At 42.0% G+C, this 20,685-nt stretch overlaps 1 protein-coding gene across 1 annotated transcript in view; it reads right to left on the bottom strand.

The window, feature by feature from the left end:
* Positions 1-1,804: 1,804 nt before the first annotated feature.
* Positions 1,805-20,685, bottom strand: part of LOC128055258 (E3 ubiquitin-protein ligase RNF103) — an 88,977-nt gene continuing 70,096 nt past the window's right edge. The window contains exons 5-7 of the mRNA XM_052647707.1: positions 10,034-10,155; positions 6,480-6,594; positions 1,805-5,060 (exon numbers count right to left, since the gene is read on the bottom strand). Coding sequence (XP_052503667.1) covers positions 4,915-5,060; positions 6,480-6,594; positions 10,034-10,155 — 383 coding nt within the window. The 3' untranslated portion in view covers positions 1,805-4,914. The remainder of the gene's footprint in view (positions 5,061-6,479; positions 6,595-10,033; positions 10,156-20,685) is intronic.

Below are 20,685 nucleotides of genomic sequence, written 5' to 3'. Positions count from 1 at the left end.
TTAAAAAACAAACAAAAATACCTGTTCTGGTCTTCTATGGATTGGCTGTGTGCTTGGATACTCTTTATCACTTAGCCAGAACATTTATGATTCTAACTCAACCTTCACTTTCTGAATGCACCAAGCCTAGACCTAGGGGTCTTTCCAGGTCTTTTTTGAGCATAATTCCTATCCTGGCTTTCTAAATTTTCCAGTATACCCAGTTGTTGTTGAATGTACTAAAAAAAAAAAAAAAACCAACAACAAACGTCTCCCTGGCTTTTCCTCCAGGTTTTGAGCAGTCTCTTGTATCTTTCAGCTGAAAAATTTTGTCCCAGGTGGCTGCACATTAAAAAAAAAAACAAAACCCATAACATGTTTTCAAGCAATACTTGATGCTCTTCCACTCTGGATAAATTCCAAGACAGGCAAACCAGAGATCAGCACCTTGTGTTATTCCTTCAGGATGGCCCTTAGACTGGGCCAAACATGGTAATTCGTGAACAAGGTCCTCTTCTCTTTCCCTGGAACTAGGGTCTCACATTTGAAAACGTGGGCTGCTATCTTCAAGATGCTGCCAAGCTGTGACAGAGGTTTGGCAAGGGCAAATAAAAATGCCACAAAGCTGTTTTTTCTTTTTTCTTAATACAATATTTTTCTTGGTTGTTGTAAACCTTTGTTTACGAGTTCTGACTGTTTCTGGGACTTTTTCAATGTTTCTTTGGAAGGATAGGGGTTTGAAACTGTCCACTCCATTTTGCTGACATAATTTTGTACATATATTACATAAATGTAATTATTTGTAAATGAGAACTCCCCGAGCTTAAGAAAAGGTATTTCCCTACTGTGGTTTACACTTGAATTTCTGAAATGGCTCAGTGACCAAGCAGTGTTCATTCTGGCATCTCAAAAGAAAAGTGCTTGGTTAAATAAACTTGGTAAAAGCATCTGAAAGGCTGAGAAAAGTTAAAGAAGCCTGCTTTATGTTTATTTCAGCCAAGCATTCCCCAAGCTTATTTTCACTTAAGGATCTTTCTTACTGGTGATACAGAATCGCTTTTCAAGGGCATTTGCCACCAGGGTAGGACAAGAAAAATGGTCCAATTTTTTAAAGCTTTGATTTTTCACAGTTGCTTCCATAAATATAGTTATGGAGCTGGATTTGGGGGAGAGGTGCACAGGCAGACAAGACTAGTGCTCTTTTGGAACAAACAGAAGTCATGACCCCTTCTCTGCAGGAGTTCTAAGACATACCTGTAAATATATCAGACAAGAAAGAGGGCCTAAGGCCATGTGAGCTGTACAACTGGCTCAAGAAGTCATCTCCAACAGACAATATGGGGAGAATGGGCAGGGACAGAGAAAGTGAAGTTATAATCTGCCTCGAGTGAACTGCTGGGTGATCACCACAAGCTGGACAGTGATTTTTAAAGAGCAAGCTGTGTTTGAGAAGAAAAAAAAAATGAGTTGGTGGTGTGGAATGCTATTCTCAGTACCCTTGAAATTTTTTGGGGGTGGGGGCACCAAGTAGAATCATCTGTAGTTAGGGTGGGGCGAGTAGGAGCTGGTGCTGGAACTAAGTCAAGGGCTTGAGGTTTAGAGGAAAACTTTTATTGCAGGTGTTGACTTGGAAGGGCCAGAAGAATATCTGACTTACCTTGTTTCCAATGATACCCAACAGAGTACTGGGGGAAAATGGGACGTGTGGCCTAATAATGAGCCAACAGTGCTCTCCCCTTAGCCTGAAAATAGGGATGGAATGAAACCCTCAAACAATTAAAACAAACCAACCCTATATTTAGATCATTTTATTTGAATCGCTGAAAGAGTGGTTGTCATTACTCTGTCCATCCATGCACCTGGATAAACTCTGATTATCCGCATAAGAACAAAAGTGCTCAGAGATTATGAGCATTCCTTAATTCCAAAATCATTCCATGAATAAATCAGCCAGATAAATGCAGTCATAAAACTCTATCCTGGCAATGTTAGTTCCTCTCGACTGGACCTGTAGATTCAAAGCAATTCTAATCAAAATCCTAAGCAAGTTATTTTGTGCATATTGACACATGAATTCTAAAGTTTGTTTAGAGATGCAAGAGACCCAGAACAGACAATACAACGCTGAAGAACAAAGCTGGAGGACTGATGCTACCTGACCTCAAGACTTATTTATAAAGCTACAGTAATCAAGACAGTGTGGTACTGGTAAAAGAATAGGCAAATACATCAATGGAGCAGAACAGAGGGCCCTGAAATAGGCCCCCATAAATGCAGTCAATAGATCTCTGATGAAGCAGTGACGGTAGTACACTGCAGCAAAGACCATCTTTTCAATAAATGGTGCTGGAATAACTGGACATCCACATGCAAAGAAATAAATCTAGACACAGACCTTACATGCTTTACAAGAATTAATCACAGACCACAGTGCATGCATGCTCAGTCATTCAGTCACGTCCGGCTCTTTGTGACCCCAGGTGCTATAGCCCGCCAGGCTCCTCTGTCCATGGGATTATCCCAGCAAGCATACTGCAGTGGGTTGCCATTTTCTCCTTCAGGAGATCTGCCCAACCCAGGGATCAAACCTGTGTCTCCTGCATTGGCAGGCAGATTCTTCACCAATGAGCCACCTGGGAACCCCAAATGTAAAATACAAAACTATAAGACTACTAATAAAATAACACAGAAAATCTAAGTGACCTTGGGTATGGCAGTGACTTTTAAGATCCAACATCAAAGGCACTATCATGAAATAACTGGTAAGATGGACTTCATTAATATTAAAAACTGCTCTGTGAGAAAAGCATGAAGAGAATTAGAAGACAAGCCACAGATTAGGAGAAAACATTTGCAAAGGATATTTCTGATAAAGGACTATTACCCATAGTACACAAAGAACTCTTAAACCTCAGCAATAAGAAAATGAACAACCCAATTAAAAATGGACAAAAGTTCTAAACAAATATCTCACCAAAGACTATATACATATGGCAAAAAAGTATATAAAAAGATGTTCAACATCATGTATCTTCAGGGAAATGCAAATTAAAACAAGATACTGTTTCACACTAGGACAGTCAAAATGCAAAACACAACATCAAATGCTGGTGAGGACGTGGAGCAGTAGGAACTCACATCATTATTGGTGGGAATGCAAAACAATACCACCACTTTGCAACTGTCAGCTTTTTACAGAACCAGACATACTCTTACCATATGATCCAGCAATTGTGCTCCTTGTTATTCACCTAAATGAGGTGAAATGTATGTCTACACAAAGACCTGCACACAGACATGTATGGCTTTATTCACAGCTGGTGAAACTTTGGAGCAACCAAAATGTCCTTCCACAGGTGAATGTCTAGTGTAGTGCCTGTGAGCAATGAAATATAATTCAGCACTAAAAAGGACCTATCAAGCCATGAAAAAGACATGAAGGAAACTTACATGCATATTACTAAATGTAAGAAGGCAATCTTACAGGGCTACATACTGTAGGATTCCAGGAATAAACATAGTTCTGGGATGTGATATGTCAATACATCTAAGTGGGAGACTGCATGTGTCAGGGCAAGAGGTATTTATGGGAACTCTATTTTCTGCTCAATTTTGCTCTGAACCTAAAACTTCTTTCAAAAGAAGTTTACTTAAAAACTGAACTGTATCCTGAAGATGAGATCAAGAGTAAGAGGACAGTGCCCTGGATTGGAGAGTCCCATTTTGCAGGATGAGAGGAAAAGGTCCTCAGTGCAGCACATCCAATACATTCGCATTTCTCCATACAACCTACAGAAACCAACCTGGGGGACAGTGGCCGGGGTTTTTTCCCTACCTGTGTAGGGCACATAAGACATGAACCAGAGGGATTTGGGTTGAACCCCAGTTCTGCCATTTTATGATTTAGAGTATGTCACTTCAGCAAGCTGAGGTGTTTTCCTAATTTGTGAAGACTGAATGATCACATATGTTCAACAGCTTTGTAAACTGTCAGGCCCACAAAAATATAGGTCGCTATTGCTGAATGATTTAAAAATGTCACTTAGAAATGTGTGAATCATTTACACTGCATGACTGCACCATGCCTTCTCACTGGTCAGCTCCTGGCTTTGAGAAAGCACTGATATGTACGCACATATCCCACACATCCAAGACAACCAGCTTAACACAGGAGAAGGCAATCAGAGGGTGATAGAGGCCTAACCCCACTGCTGTCCACAATCTGCAGTGGGAAGGAAAAAGCTGCAGACACACACACCTGCCTCAGGCCAATATAATATAGCCACCCAGCCCACAAGACAAGGGGTCACAATTCCCAGGCATCCTTTTGCTTATACAAAGCTGACAAAAACAGGAAGAGTAGCTGGCAAAGCACCTTGTGGAGGCTGAGGAGCAGCGTCCACTGAGCAGAAGTGCCTTCCATTGAGCTTCCGAGTCCCACATGCCCTGCTGTAACACCTCCTCTTTCCATGGCCGACACAGGACATAATTTGGGACAAGAGACACCTTGCAAGCTCACTGCACCTGACAATCTATGATAAGACCAAGTGTTAAAGGAGAAATTTATTAAAATCCATTTATATAGTATTTTACAGGCCAGAAAAAGAAAGCACAGAGTCCTCAACATTCAGGCAATCAACTCTACTCTCTGAAGTACACTGTGAGAAGACAAGAATTCTTTGCCCTCATCCCCTAAAAAGATAACTTCTATTTACACTCCTGAAAATGATGCATTTATTACACCACCTCTCAAGAACAATCTCACTGAATCCCAAGCCTCTGCAGAGAGAGAAGAGAGAATAGCAAAGAACCTTCTCCAGAATGCAGTGTCTCACCCAGAGGTGTAGTGCAAAAGACACAGAAATGGCAGAGGCTTCAAGGAGTGTGCGCCCTGTGATGGGCCCAGGAGGAAAGCCTGCGGCCGGCTAGGGCGCCCTAGCTGCGGAGTGTGGCCAGACGGGACTGCATGGCCTCCAGGGCCTCTTCCTCCTCCTCCTCATCTTCTGATGCAGCCATCGCTCCTGAAGGTTCAGGCTCTGGGAGGGCATCTGTCACCTTACTAGGTGCTTTGCCTAAGGCCCCTGTAAAGAAACAGTACACAGGTCAACAAAACATCAGCTTAAGCAGTGGCCCCTCATTTCCTTTGTCTTCATACCTGGTTCAACTTGACAAGAACAGAAAAGGGGCAACGAAACAGCTGTTTTGGTGGGGCTACTATGACAGATGTGCACAAACACCAACTTCTAATATCAAAGTCACAGTAACTAAAGATTCTGATTTTAAGAATTTTGATTCTGAAGCTCTTGATCTAAATCCCCAAACACTAGTGAGTACTTAATTTTCAAGATTCATGAAGATGTTAAATATTCTCTCTCAGTAACACTAAATTGTTTCTAAATCATTACAAAACATTTTCTTGGAGCGTTCTTTCCCCCCAACAGTTGAACACAAATAAAAATTAAATCTAGTGAGTTTTGTTAAAACATAAAACTCAGAAAGTCTAGAAGTGAAAATACAGTTTAAAAGCTCATGAACCATCCCTCACAGATAATTATTATTTTTATTTATCCCCCTGCTAGACTTTTTCAATAGATGTGTTTTTTTAAACAATATGTATTTCAGTAACAGTGCTCTCTTCACATGTTATGAACATCTTTCCATGTCAATAAATACATCTCTGTGTAACAACAACTATAACATATTCTATTACCATAGATGTAACACAATGGATTTAACCAATATTCTATTATTAGGCACTTAGCTTGTTTCAAACTTTTCAGTATTATCAATAATACTACAGACATCCTTGAGCTAAATCTTAAATTACTAGAGTAAGTTCCCAGAAGCCAATCTGTGAGCTCAGGAGCTTTGCTACTGCCACACTGCTTTCAAGAAAGTCTATACTAGTTTAAGCTCCTGACAGCAGAATACAGGACCAAAAAATTCTTTATCTTTGAATTTTATAAAATATGGTTATAGATATTATGCTTGTTTTTCAAGTAATAACTTGCATAATCCAAAGTAAGAAATGTGGAGGCTTCCCAGGTGGCTCAGTAAAGAAACCTGGTTAAGAATCTGGCTGCCAATCAAGGAGACGCAGGTCTAGAAGGATCCCACATGCTGAAGAGCAACTAAGCTTGTGAGCCACAGCTACTGAGCCTGTGCTCTAGAGCCCTGAAGCCACAACAACTGAGCTCTTACAGCACAACTAGTAAAGCCTGTGTGGCCCAGAGCCCACGCTCCACAACAAGAGGAGCCACCACAATGAGAAGCCCGCACACCACAACTAGAGTCCCCGTGCTTGCCACAGCTAGAGAAAAGCCTGCGGGCGTCAACAAAAACCAAGCACAGACAGACATAAATTAAATGAAAATTTAAAAATAGAGTAAGAAATGTGGAAGGGAGTTAGAACCTGAAGAAAAAGCTACTAGTCAATCTTATGAATGCAGGGAGGATGGCCATAAAAGGAGAGGAGAAAGAGGAAGGGTCTTGGGTCATACCTGCGGTGATTTCGAACAGAATTCTGTCAATTTCCATCTCTGCTGCTTCTTCCATTTCTTCTTGATCGTCCATGCTTTCAAAAGTGTCCTCTAATATCTCTTCTATGATCCCAGCCTAAATATAGAATAAACCATGTCACTTCCCACAACTGTTAAATCCATTCCTTGCAGATGTCCCTGGGGGCCCAGCTCACCAACTGAGCTCTGGTGTCTATGAGTCCAGTCCACCCTTCCCAGGTCTAAGCCACAGGAAACACCACATGCTGTCTGCCCTCTCTGGAGGAAGCAAAAAGCCAAAGGGAAACTGCTCTCCAAATTTAGTACTAAGGTTGGAGGGGGGCCTCTATCAGCAGTTTCACAGAGTAACTCAGACGATAATGCAGCACGTGGGGAACAACCTGCTGAGACGAGAGGGTGCTGTCTCAGGAAGCATTTGCCCTGATGTCGCAAATCTATGAGTCCAGGGGTTCAGACACAGTATCAAAATAGGCTGCAGTCACAGAAGACACTATGATAACAAATACCAAGAGCAGGGTGGGGCTCCATGGAACCCAGAAAAGGCCTGTACTCCAGCAGGTCCACGTGATAGCTGCTGGCCCAGAGTCAGTCTGACGGGTCTGGTAAGGATCAGTCAATTCACCAAAACCTAAGAGAACTGATAAGTCAACGTTTCTGGACCCGACAAGGCAGTGTCCACACTCCCTACAGTGAGTCCCATGCCCAGCAGCCCGATGCCAGCCAATCAGCCTACTTCATTCTCAAGAGCACAGCCCCACTACAGACACAAGAAAATTGCCTTCTAACACCGGCCAACAGTGCCCCTCGCTGAGCAGCGTCCTGTGAGCATGAGATCACGTGTGGCAGCTCCAGCCCTTGCTCCGCCACACTCAGGCAGGGCAGGACCCTCACCGACCGTGCTGACAGCATCAGACTTAAAGCAAGCCCTCTGTCCTGCTGTCAGACCACTCAGGTTGATTCTTAATGTATCAATCTAGCTAGTTCTGTATTCTGCCCATGCTCAGACCCTTTTCCTCCAAACAAAATGAACCAACAAATTCACATTCAAGGTTGCAAGTGGAGCCCTCTGGCCTGGGAGAATGGATCTTACTGCTGGATCAATACATACTAACTCGGTTAAAAGAGCCCAGGGGAACCTGACTCGAACAGCCTTCCACATCCTGGAGGAGTAAGTGGCCATTCATTTATTCATTCATCCAGCTAGCAACCATTCATTCACCCAATGTCTGCTTTGTGCCACAGATAGCCCTGGGTCTGGAGACTCATGGAATGGGTAAGACTATTTCTTTGCCCTTGATGTGCTGGGACCCCAGCAGAGGCTTCTGTTTGCAGCTAGAAAGGCATCCTTGTATGAATTTAGGAAATATTATCTGCTACATACATGCCTTCCTCCAAAGCTATATTATTTTCAGTGCTCAGAAACTTTTGTGGAACAGATTCCAGATTCTAAAATCAATACCCCACCCTCAGATCTCAGTGGCTTATGGGTCAGTGAGCAGGCATGAAATCACTCCAAGAAGGACCATGTTAACCAGCTCTAGATAGACAGACATCACAACGTGGGGTGAGACACCCACGTATCACTCTCAGAGGATACATCCCACTAACATGGTTCCATCCTGATCACTGCTCAGGGATTTCTCCTTCCAAAGACCTGGGTTCTGGGCTTTTGATGCTGCCTTTCTTTTCTATCAACTTTCTTCTCCTCTTCCCCTCTCCTGGGCTCAGGAGCCCTGTTTACAACTCAAGTTCATACATCAAATCCCCTGGGAGGAAGGGAGGCAGGTTCTCTGCATAGCCACACATGAGGATTCTCAGGCCACAGGCTCACAGCTGTGAGGCAGCACTGGTGGGGTCTGCCTAGCACCAAGTCCTCTGGTACAGCTCAGGCCTTTGTGCTCCAACCCCAGGCCTGTCCTCTCCTACCAAGGCCACTCAGGCAAGTCACCTGGCAACTTGAAGACTCAGTTTCCTACTCCTGTGTAAAACAGGGAAGAAAATACCAACATCTCAAGGTGGCTGGGAGAACTCTCCAGCAGAGCATGTGTGCTACACCACAGGCAGCTGGGGGCTCAGTAACAGCACCCTCCTGAGCCCTGTCCCCCATCCAAAGCCACTGGTGCAGGTCCCTGCCAGGCCCTGGTCCTGGGGCAGCAGGTGTTTACTGCCTTCTAATTGGTTCTCAGTTCCTTTATCTGGGCTTCCCTGGTGGCTCAGATGGTAAAGAATCCACCTGCAATGCAGGAGACCTAGGTTTGATCCCTGGGTTGGGAAGATCCCCTGGAGAAGGCAATGGCAACCCACTCCATATTCTTGTCTGGAGAATCCCATGGACAGAGGAGCCTGGCAGGCTAAGTCCATGGGGTCACAAAGAGTCTAGCACAACTGAGAAACTTCACTTTCTGGTCTAAGACAGGGGTCAGCCAGCTACAGGCCAAACCCAATCCACTGCCGACTTTTACAAATAATGTTTTATGAGAACACAGTCATGCTCATTTGTTTACATATTATCTACAGCTATTTTTAAACTACAAAGTAGAGTTGAGTAGTTACAACAGAGACCTATGGCCCAGGAAATAAAAAATACATTTACTATCCAGCCCTTTACAAAAAAACTTTGCCAACCCCTGGTCCTGAACCACCTGCCTTGCCTGCTTCACTAACACTCCTCTGGTACAAATGGAGGAACCTGGGTTTTCTGCTGTTTCCTTGTTCACCTCAGAGTCCATAATCCTGAGCTCCCCAAACTCTGGGAACCCACCTCCCCTGGAGATCTAGATACACCATTGCTTCTTCTAAGGAAAAATGGCAATCTGACCCAGCCTCTGCCATGCTCAGCCCAGACGACTTCAGTGTTAATAGCCTCTGTCCTCTAGAAGAATGGATAAAGACGATGTGGTATATAAATACCATGGAATATTACTCAGCCATTAAAAGGATGAAATAAGGCTATTTGCAGCAACATGGATGGACCTAGAGAGTGTCATATTGAGTGAAGTCAGACAGAGAAGGAGAAATATCATATGACATCCCTTATATGTGGACTCTAAAAGGAAATGACCCAAATGAACTTACTTACAAAACAGAAAGAGACTAACAGACTGAGAAAAGAACTCATGGTTGTTGGGGGGAAGGTCATGTACACACTGCTATATTTAAAATGGATAACAAACAAAAACCTATTGTATAGCACGTGGAACTCTGCTCAATGTTATGTGCTAGCATGGATGGGAAGGGGGTTTGGCATAGAACAGATACATGTATATGAATGGCTGAGTCCCTTCACTTCATCTGAAACTATCACAACATTGTTAATTGGCTATACACCAATTTTTGTTTTGTTTTGTATTTTGTCCTGGTGTTAAAAATAATAATAAAAAAATAAAATACAAAAAACAAAAAAAAATCCATCGCTTCTATCCTCAAAATCATGTCTGCCGGGCCACAGTGTCTGCTCCTGTCCACACTGGCCCAGGCTCTGCCACTGGCTGACTCCTAGTGCTCTGGAAGAGGACACAGGGTCAACCCCAGGTCACCTTCATCATCTCTTTGGACAGCTCCCGCATGGTGGCCTGGATTTCCGGGATCTTCACAAGACTCTGCATGGCCTTCATCACTTCTGTGCTCTTCTGCAGGGAACCAGCCACTCGCAAAACCGCTGAAAGGCAAAGATGACAGCATCGCTCAACACAATGTGGCACAGGATGGAATAAAGACAGACAGGCAAATCACAAGCTACTCTGATAAAAGTCAGCGGGAGTGGGCGGGCTCCCAGAGCTATTCATGTACCTGTAGACTGCATGACTGTGCTGGCTGACCGAGACTGACTTTGCTAAACTGAGTGCTACTTTGGCTACAATAGGTACAAATTCTTCAGGCACACCAAGACTCACACCTGAAGGCCTGAGTCTGACCCTGAGGGAATGAAGCTAGCTAGAAACGACTGTGACATCAGGACAAGTCACACACAGAAGAATGTCTCTAGGCTTTGCCAGGGCCAGACTGGAAAAGAGGCTTTAGGCAACCCAAGCAACGCTTCCCACACACCAGTTGACGGATTGCGGCTGCTCTGGGAGGGACCTGCTACTGGTCAACAGGAAAATAAGAGAAAATGTGTGTTAGTGTAAGGTGGCTACAGTTAGAAAAAATTCTCTATAGTCCAAGATCACACACATACTATATATTCTTCTTTTCAGTATTTATTTATTTGACTGTGTGGAGTCTTAGTTGAGGCACACAAGATCTTTCGTGCAGCATGCAGGCTTCGTTGCCCTGAGGCGTGTGGGATCTCAGTTCCCCAACCAGGGATCAAAACTACATCCCTTGCACTGGAAGGTGGATTCTTAACCCCTAGACCGTCAGGGAAATCCCCATATTCTTTAAAATAAATCATGGTAGTAACAAATTATGATTTCTCCCCCCGTAAGTTTTTAACAGGTCAAAATAGAGTTGTTCAGTTCAGTTCAGTTGCTCAGTCATGTCTGACTCTTTGCGACCCCATGAACTGCAGCACGCCAGGCCTCCTGTCCATCACCAACTCCCAGAGTCCACCCAAACTCATGTCCATTGAGTCAGTGATGCCATCCAACCATCTCATCCTCTGTCATCCCCTTCTCCTGCCCTCAATCTTTCCCAGCATCAGGATCTTTTCAAATGAGTCAGCTCTTTGCATCAGGTGGCCAAAGTATTTGGAGTTTCAGCTTCAACATCAGTCCTTCCAGTGAACACCCAGGACTGATCTCCTTTAGGATGAACTGGTTGGATCTCCTTGCAGTCCAAGGGACTCTCAAAAGTTTTCTCCAACACCACAGTTCAAAAGCTTCAATTCTTCAGTGCTCAGCTTTCTTTATAGTCCAACTCTCACATCCATACACGACTACTGGAAAAACCATAGCCTTGACTAGACAGACCTTTGTTGGCCACCCTTCAAATCTGTTTTGAAATTTCATGAGACAAATGTTCTGAGAAATGCCTCGTGTTCATCTGTTAGCCAAAACAGGGCCCCCCAGCTACACTGGGAACCACCACCCATCTACTGTCCGAATCTAGACTCCAGGAAGCTATAGCAGCTAAGGGAAACAAGGGGCAAGGAATGGACGACCAGAGAAGTGCCCATCCAACACACTCAGTACTTTGTGATTTTTCTACAGGAGTAAGAAGTTCACTAGTTGCAGAGAATACTTCACTTCCCTTGCACTCTTAATTTCCTGTGAATAGGGAAAAGGCAGTATCAAGCATCTGTATGGCTAAAATAGGAATGAATTATGCCATTATAAAAAAGACAAATTCCACAGTGTTGAAGTTACTACTGATTGTTGTAAAAAGGTAAATGATGGGAGGAAGAGAAGAAAGGTAAAAATAAAACGAATTCCACATAGTTCTGTTTGAATGATAAAAGTTGGATGTCTACACAGGCTGATGTTTTATCCTAATTTGCATCCTGAGTCTGTATCCCAGAGGGAGTGGCTCTGGGACTGAACATGACATGTGTTCAATAAACTTTTTTGAAATAGCAAAAATAAATGGAAACAGAAAAACATGGTGTGACAAGTGTTAAGTTAAATACTGAAACATTTGCATTTTGAAAAAGGTATGAATTACTGATTGCTAAAAGAAATGAGACAAGGAAGACTCAATATAGTGGGGAAAAGATGAAGCAAAGCTGAATTTAGAAACAAAATTAATTCCAGCAATATTTAATTTGATAACCAGTCAAGCACTGGTGAAGTGGATTTTTAAAAGGACAAAATAAATGTATATGAACCCTGGAATCTCAAAACCAAAAGTATGAGAAAAATAAAAGACAGGACCAAAATATTTTTTATGTTACACAAGGAGAAAAAGCACATGTCAGAAAAAAATTATTTTATACGTAAACACAGTTATCCCCACAAGAGAATGAGAAAACAAGCCAAAAGCTGGAAGAAAAGATTTTCATCAGACATTTATGATGAAAAAGATTGCGGTCTAACATATACAAAGAACTCTTAAAGCTCTTAAAGTGTCATATTTACCATCAATGATAAATATCATCTATGTCATATTTATTATCTAATATGCTGCTGCTACTGCTAAGTCACGGCAGTCGTGTCCGACTCTGTGCGACCCCATGGACGGCAGCCCACCAGGCTCCCCCGTCCCTGAGATTCTCCAGGCAAGAACACTGGAGTGGGTTGCCATTTCCTTCTCCAATGCATGAAAGTGAAAAGTGAAAGTGAAGTTGCTCAGTCGTGTCCGAGTCTTAGCAACCCCATGGACTGCAGCCTACCAGGCTCCTCTGTCCATTGGAGTTTCCAGGCAAGAGTACTGGAGTGGGTCGCCAGTGCCTTCTCCAATTATCTAATATAAGTATCTATATTTATCATCAATAAGGAAATGAACAGCCCAATTAAAAATAGGCAGGATACCTAAACAAGCAACTCAGAAAAGACATACAGATGGCAAAAAAAGTGCACATAAAAAGATGTTCAACATCCTATGTCATTAGGGAAATGCAAATTAAAACAACAATGAGGTACCAGTACACACCTATTAGACTGGACAAAACCCAAAACACTGATATCAAATGCTGGTGAAGATGTGGAGCAATAGGAACTCTCAGTCATTGCTGGTGGGAATGCAAAATGGTACAGCCACTTTAGAAGACAGTTTGTCAGCTCCTTACAAAACTAGATATATACTCTTAACATATGATCCGACAATAGACCTCCTTGGTATTTACTCAAAGGAGTTAAAAATTTATGTATACACAAAAACTTGCACGTGAATGTTTACAAGAACTTTATTCATAATTGCCAAAACTCAGAATCAACCAAGATGCGGCTTGCAAGTGAACAATAATGGATAACAGAGTGTGGGACATCAACACAGTGAATATTAATCAGCACTAAAAAGAAATAAGCTTTCTTGAAAAAACATGGAGGAACCTTTTATGTATATTACTAAGTGAAAGAAGTCAATCTAGGAATTCCCTGGTGGTCCAGTGGTTAAAAATTCACCTGCCAATGCAGGGGACATGGGTTCAATCTCTAGTCTGGGAAGATTCCGTATGCCATGGAGCAACTAATAAGCCCATGCACTACAACTACTGAGCCCATGTGCCCTAGAGCCTATACTCCACAACCAGACAAGCCACTGCAATGAGAAGTCTGTGCACTACAGTCAGAGAGTACCCCCAACTAGCAGCAACGAGAGAAAGCCCATGTGCAGCAATGGCGACCTAGCATAGCCAAAAATTAAATAGATAATAAATTTTTTTTTTAAAGAAAATCTAAAAGGCTACATACAGTATGATTCCAAGTATATATGACAGTCTCAAAAAAGGGAAAATTATGGAGACAGTAAAAAGATCAGTGATTGCCAGGAATTAAGGGTGGGAGGGATGAATAGGCGGAGCATAGAAAATTTTCAGCTGTATACATTTCACAGTAAAATAAGAATCTCCAAAAATAAAAAGGTTAATATTCTACAGAAAACATAAAGTTAGCATTATAAAGGCTAGCTGACATTTAAACTGAGAAGGGTCACAGTCACGCAGAGGGGCTTGTGAAACACATGAGCATTTCAGGCTTAGAGCGCTTTGTGCTTTCGATGATGGCTATTCTGACTGGCGCGAGGTGATACCTCACTGTAGTTTTGATTTGTATTTCTCTAATAATGAGCAATGCTGAGCATCTTTCCCTGTGTTTATCAGCCATCTGTATGTCGTCTTTGGAGAAATGTCTGTTTAGATCTTCTGCCCACTTTTTGATTGGGTTGTTTGTTTTTCTGGTATTGAGCTGCATGAGCTGCTTGTATATTTTAGAGATTAACACTTTTCATTTGCTATCACTTTCTCCTATTCTGAGGGCTATCTTTTCACCTTGTTTACTGTTTCCTTTGCTGTGCAAAAGTTTTTAAGTTTAATTAGGTCCTACCTGTTTATTTTTGTTTTTATTTCTATTACTCTAGGAGGTGGGTCATAGAGGATCTTGCTGTGGTTTATGTCAAGAAGTGTATTGCCTATGATTTTCTCTAAGAGCTTCATAGTTTCTGGCCTTACATTTAAGTCTTTAGTCCATTTTGAGTTTATCTTTGTGTATGGTATTAGGAGGTGTTCTAGTTTCATTCCTTTACATGCAGCTGTCCAGTTTTCCCAGCACGAACATAATAAAGAGGCTGTCTTTTCTCCGCTGTATATTCTTGCCTCCTTTGTCAAAGACAAGGTGCCCATGAAGCTTCTAGTAATTTAATATAAAATAAGTCATGGGAATGTAATGTACCACACAGGGAATTACAGTCAGTAATAATGCAATAACTTTGTAGGGTAACAGTCATTGGATTTACTGAGGTGATCAAGTTGTAAAGTATATAAATGTCAAATCACTATTCTGTACATCTGAAACTCGTATAATAGTGTATGTCGATTACATGTCAATAAAAAAGAAAAAAAGCCAATCCTAAGAGGTTACTTACATATGAGCTGATTCCATTTGTATAACATTTTTGAAATAATAAAATTGTAAAATTAATGTGGCAGCCAGGATGGGAGGGGAGTTTGGGGGAGAATGGATACATGTATACGTATGGCTAAGCCCCTTAGCTGTTCACCTGAAACTATTTTTTGTTAACCTGCTATACTCCAATACAAAATAACAAGTTAGAAAAAAAAAAACAACAGATTACTGATTGCCAGATATAAAGAGGGGGTGGGGGTGGGAGGGAAGTGAGTGTGGTTACAGATGTGCAGCATGAGATATTCCTGTAAAGATGGAAACTGGAAGAATTCTAAAGCTTGACTGTATCAATCCCGACCTCCTGGTTGTAATACTTACTTTAACTCTGCAAAATGTTACCATTGGGGGAAAATGGGTACAGGGTATACACAGAATCTCTCTGTATTATTTCTTACAACTCCATGTATGTGAATCTACAATTCTCTCAAAAAGCTTAATTTAAAAAAACCCTCAGAAAAGAGTATATAAAAACAAAGCAACATTATGTTACTATGCCTGCTAGAGTTACAAATGAAACACACACACACAAATACAAGTTCTGCTATCAATTATAACAATAACCAAATATGGAAACAAAGCAGCTAAATATAGATTTAGCTTCATAATCATAGATGCAAAGACCAATGGAAATAGAATTCTGAGTCTGATTTCAATAATTAAAGCAACAAAATTACAAAGTTGTTTCCATTTATCACAGGTTCTTGTGGCAATTATAACTAAATTTAAATAAATCAGAAAAAAATATTAAAAATGGCATCAACAGCGAAATGCAATTCCCTGAGAGCAAGGGCCCCACAGAGCAAAACACTCACAAAAGCCATCTTAAACATGGCCATTTTAAGCAGAATGAACAGTTATAAGAAAATATGGAGTCTTACAATGACGTTTCACAAAGTTAAGTCACAAGGTGTCCAACTCTTTCTGACCCCATGGACCATACAGTCCATGGAATTCTCCAGGCCAGAATACTAGAGTGGGTGGCCTTTCCCTTCTCCAGGGGATCTTTGCAACCCAGGGATAGAACCCAGGTCTCCCACACTGCAGGATTCTTTACCAGCTGAGTCACCAGGGAAGCCCACTACAGGGATAGATAAGGCTTAAGATTCCAAAAGGCTGATTACCTCCAGCCACTCTCACCTAATGCCAACCATGGGCACTCACACTACACTTACAGTTGAGTAAAATAAGTATTCGTATGAATAATGACTAAAATCAAATATAAAACAATGGAGACAATCAATTCACTAGCGAGATGTTTTTTACCCTTTAAAATTTTTCTGTTTATATTGCATTTTGTTTGTGCAAGGAAAAATATTTCATATGAAAATGGTGAAGCTCTACAGAATTTGAATTTATAAAGTTTCGTCCCCATTAAACTCTTAACTCCCCATTCCCCTCTCCCTCCACCTCTTGGCAACCACCATTCCACTTTCTCTATGATTCTGACTATTCTCTATACCTCACAGAAGTGGAATCACATAGCATCTGGCCTTTGGTGACAAGCATACTGCACTTAGCATAATGCCTTCAAAGTACCCGAAGTTGTTATGTGTCAGAACTTCCTCCTTCTTTTTTATATTTTAAATATTTGGCTGCACCCTGCAGCATGTGAGATATTAGTTTCCTGAACAGGAACTGAACCATCGCCCCCTGCATTGGAAGGCCGAGTATTAACTACTGGACCACCAGTGGAAGTGAAAGTCGCTCTGTTGTGTCTGACTCTTTGTGACGCCATGGGCTCTATATATATATATATAGTCCATGGAATTCTCCAGGCCAGAATACTGGAGTAGATAGCCTTTTCCTTCTCCAGGGGGTCTTCCCAACCCAGAGATCGAACCCAGGGAAGTCCCCCAAACCTCCTTCCTTTTTAAGGCTGAACAGTAGTCCACTGAACTATATATACCATGTTTTGTTTATCCCTTCATCCTTCAGTGGACAACTGAATTGTCCTTACCTTTTGCCTGTTATGCAAAATGCTGCTATAAACATGGATGTAAAAATATCTGTTTGGAGCCCCTGCTTTCAATCCTTACTTATCCAGAAGTGGAATTTCTGGACCATATGATAGTTTTGTTTCCCGCCCCACCTTCTTAGCTTCTCTTAACTTTCTCTCCCAACCAAAACATACTCATCATCTGTCTTGTTCTGCAAGAAGCTGCTGTCAGAAAGTAACACTTGGAAAACATCTAATCATGACAATGTATTAAAAGCTGACAGGGCTTAATATACCACCCCTCCCAGGGACATCTGCATTTGAAAAGAGAAACACCTTAAAGAGAAGAAATGACTTCATCAAATGGTGGCTTTTCAAACTGTAACAGGCTCAGGGTGGGATGGCGACATGGGAACTCATGTCACAGTATTTCTAGTTTTCTCTTTTCTCAGTCCGAAGATGTAGACGTCCCCCTCCCTCTCTGTTTTGGGTTCTATTATCAGTTACCTTTCTGTTGTATTTAATTTGCCAACAGACAACATTAACTATAAACCCCCTCAACAACTCTCCCTGGGGATTCCTCTGGCCAGGCACTGTGCTGAGGTGCTGGGGAAGCAGGGCGACCCGCATGGAGCCAGTCTGGACAGCCCCAAGTAGAGTTTTCTGTCTCTCTTAGGCCTGTTTCTCCCTCCTTCTGGGTTTCCAGAGTCTTTAAATGCCCTGTGCTCTTTCTGGGTTCAGAGTTTGGAGCACCTTAGGCTTATTTCTACCTTCACCACGTTCACTTACTTGGCATCCAGAGCAGTTCTCCAATGTCCTCTCTCCCACTCATCCTACCAGACTAACCCAGCTAGGCCCTGACCATCCCCTCTCAGGTCCCCCTGCCTCCTGCCTGGCTGCACCTGCAGCTGTGCTCACAGTACTCGATGAGGCTCTCTCCTGTCTAGGAGAGGAAGTCACCACCCTCAGCTGAGTGTTCCAAAGTCTGACTGCAGATTACCTTTCCAGCTTCACCTCCCACTACCCTGTCAAGCACTCGTGTCACACTGAATCAAGGGCTGTTTGCTAAGCACAGTCTGAACTACTTCACCTGTGCCTCCGGGCCCCAATTCCTCTACCCAGACGCCTCTCTAGTTCTCCCTCAGAGCTCTGCTTCTGCACCCCCTCTGCAGCTGATCTGCAGGGCCTCCACACTGGAATCTGAAAAGCCTTGCTCTCCTTACAGCTGTCCCAACTGTTTTCTTCACCTCCCTGCTCATCCTTTTCAGCCATCCTTCCCCTTTGCACCCAGGTACCCCAACCTCCCAGAACTACTTCCTTTAGGGTTCAAATACCTAGTTCTTTTGGCCTAGGGCCTTCACACAGGTCGCTGACACTCTGGTTGGAATAAGCCCTCCCTTTAATTACTCATCCTTCAGATATCATCAGAGACTGAAAGGAGCCACCCTTGAGTGCATTTCCCTTTTATAATCTAAGGCAATGGCACCCCACTCCAGTACTCTTGCCTGGAAAGTCCCATGGACGGAGGAGCCTGGTAGGCTGCAGTCCATGGGGTCGCTAAGAGTTGGCACGACTGAGCGACTTCACTTTCGCTTTTCACTTTTATGCATTGGAGAAGGAAATGGCACCCTACTCCAGTATTCTTGCCTGGAGAATCCGAGGGACAGAGGAGCCATCTATGGGGTCGCACAGAGTCGGACACGACTGAAGCGACTTAGCAGCAGTAGCAGCAGTGCTCACTTTCACCTCTCACTTTCATGCATTGGAGAAGGAAATGGCAACCCACTCCAGTGTTCTTGCCTGGAGGATCCTAAGGATGGGGGAGCCTGGTGGGCTGCTGTCTATGGGATCACACAGAGTCAGACACGACTGAAATGACTTAGCAACAGCAGCAGTGCTCATTACAGTGTGCATTTATAAATACCCATTTACTTATTAAGTTTATTATTTTATTAGGTATGTTTCTTTTTATTAAATTTATTTATTTTTGCTTTTTACGCCAAAACTAGAGGCCAATGACTGTGTCTGTACAGTTCACTATTTTATGTCTGGTGCCCTGAAATATATCTGGCATATAATAGTGGCTAAAAGAAATGGATCTATTACATGAATTATAATTTTTCTCTTTGTAGCTTAAGCTACCTGCCTGAGAAGACTGCAGAAGCTTCTTATGAAACTCATACTTAATCCACTCTTTTCCCTCCCTCTCTCGTAAAAAGAGGAAAGAAATAAGGAAGAAAAGGGTGGTGGGGAGAAGGCGCTCTGAGAAACAATGCAAGGAACATAAAAAAAATTTTTTTAAGCTATTAAAGAGGTAGGGAAGGAATGGACTAGGAGTTAAGGTTAGTAGATGCCAACTATTACATACAGAATGGATGGAAAACAAGGCCCTACTATGGATGGAAAACAAGGTCCTACTACCATATGGCACAGGGAGCAATATTCAATGTCCTGGGTAAACCATAATAAAAAAGAATGCATATTTTAAAAAACTAGCAATAATAAATATATTCATGAAATAAGAATAAAATGATATTTTAAAAATAAAGATCAGAGAACTCTTTTCCAAAAATTAAGACAGATAAAATAAATTCAAGAAAAGAAACAAAAAATAGAGAAAATTTAGAAAGTGAGTTTAGAAGGCAGAACACAAAGACAAAATTGATGATGGTAACAAAAATTATATTTAGAACCCACACATATAGCAATTACCAAGGGCCAGGCACTGAATTAAGCCTCACAACTACCCTGTGAGGAAGGTACTATTATTACTTCCAAAGTGAAAACAGGAAAGATTAAAAAAAAAAAATTATAAAGGATCAGCCCAAGAAATCTAGCATTTGACTAAAATCTTTTCCTATCAGAAAGAAACAGAAAATACAGTGGAAATGAAATGATCACATTAACATACTCGAGACTTGAAAGACCAAGGAACATAAACAATGGAACTCTTTGTCTTTTAGAAACCCATGTGGAAACATCTGCAGAAGAAACTACAAGAAGTCTTGGATTCTCAGGGGGAAACACAGGGAGAAGTTGGGGATATAGATGAAGTAAGGCTAGCCAAGATGCTTGGATGGGCATATTAGTTTTGACATACCCATTGAGAATGAGCGGAGATGCCAGCAATACCCTGCAAGTCAGGCCTGAAGATAAAAATCTGGAAATCAATGGCGTTTAAAGGCACGAGGTTAGATGAGCTCACCTACAGGGAGAAAGGAAAGATGGAAAGGAGGAGAGGAGCTAGAAGGAGTATTTTACCGTAAGTATCAAATAGCAGACATTTTACTTTGCAGGTGTGATAAAGCCACAAAGACTATATATTTGAAACAACTATATATGTTGTTATGGGTATATATTTAAAGAATAACAGGCTCTTGACTATGCTGTGTTATGTTCTCTATTGGAAGTACATGCTACAGGAGAAGAGATTTTTTTCATGTAGATTAGTGAATATTTGTGAGCAGTAATTTCTTGATAAGATATTTTGGATTCAGTTCGTAGGAAGAAAAGGTGAACAGAAGAGTGTGATCAAGCCCACTAGCTCCCAGAGAGATGTTATAACATTTCTCAAAAATTAAAAAGTCTGACAAGGGCTGATGAAAAGGTTCAGAAAAAAGAACCCTCATCTGCTGCTGGTAGGAATACAAATTAGCCTCTTTGGAGAGTAATTTTGCAGTTCTAGTAGAATTTAAACCCAGCTATTTTTAATGCAGCAATTCCACTTCTGAGGATATAACTGTCCTAAAGAAAAACA

The sequence above is a fragment of the Budorcas taxicolor genome, chromosome 11 (assembly GCF_023091745.1).
Source record: "Budorcas taxicolor isolate Tak-1 chromosome 11, Takin1.1, whole genome shotgun sequence".
In the NCBI taxonomy this organism is placed as follows: Eukaryota; Metazoa; Chordata; class Mammalia; order Artiodactyla; family Bovidae; genus Budorcas; species Budorcas taxicolor.
Note: the sequence above shows the minus strand (reverse complement) of the source record. Positions and strands in the feature narration are given on the sequence as shown.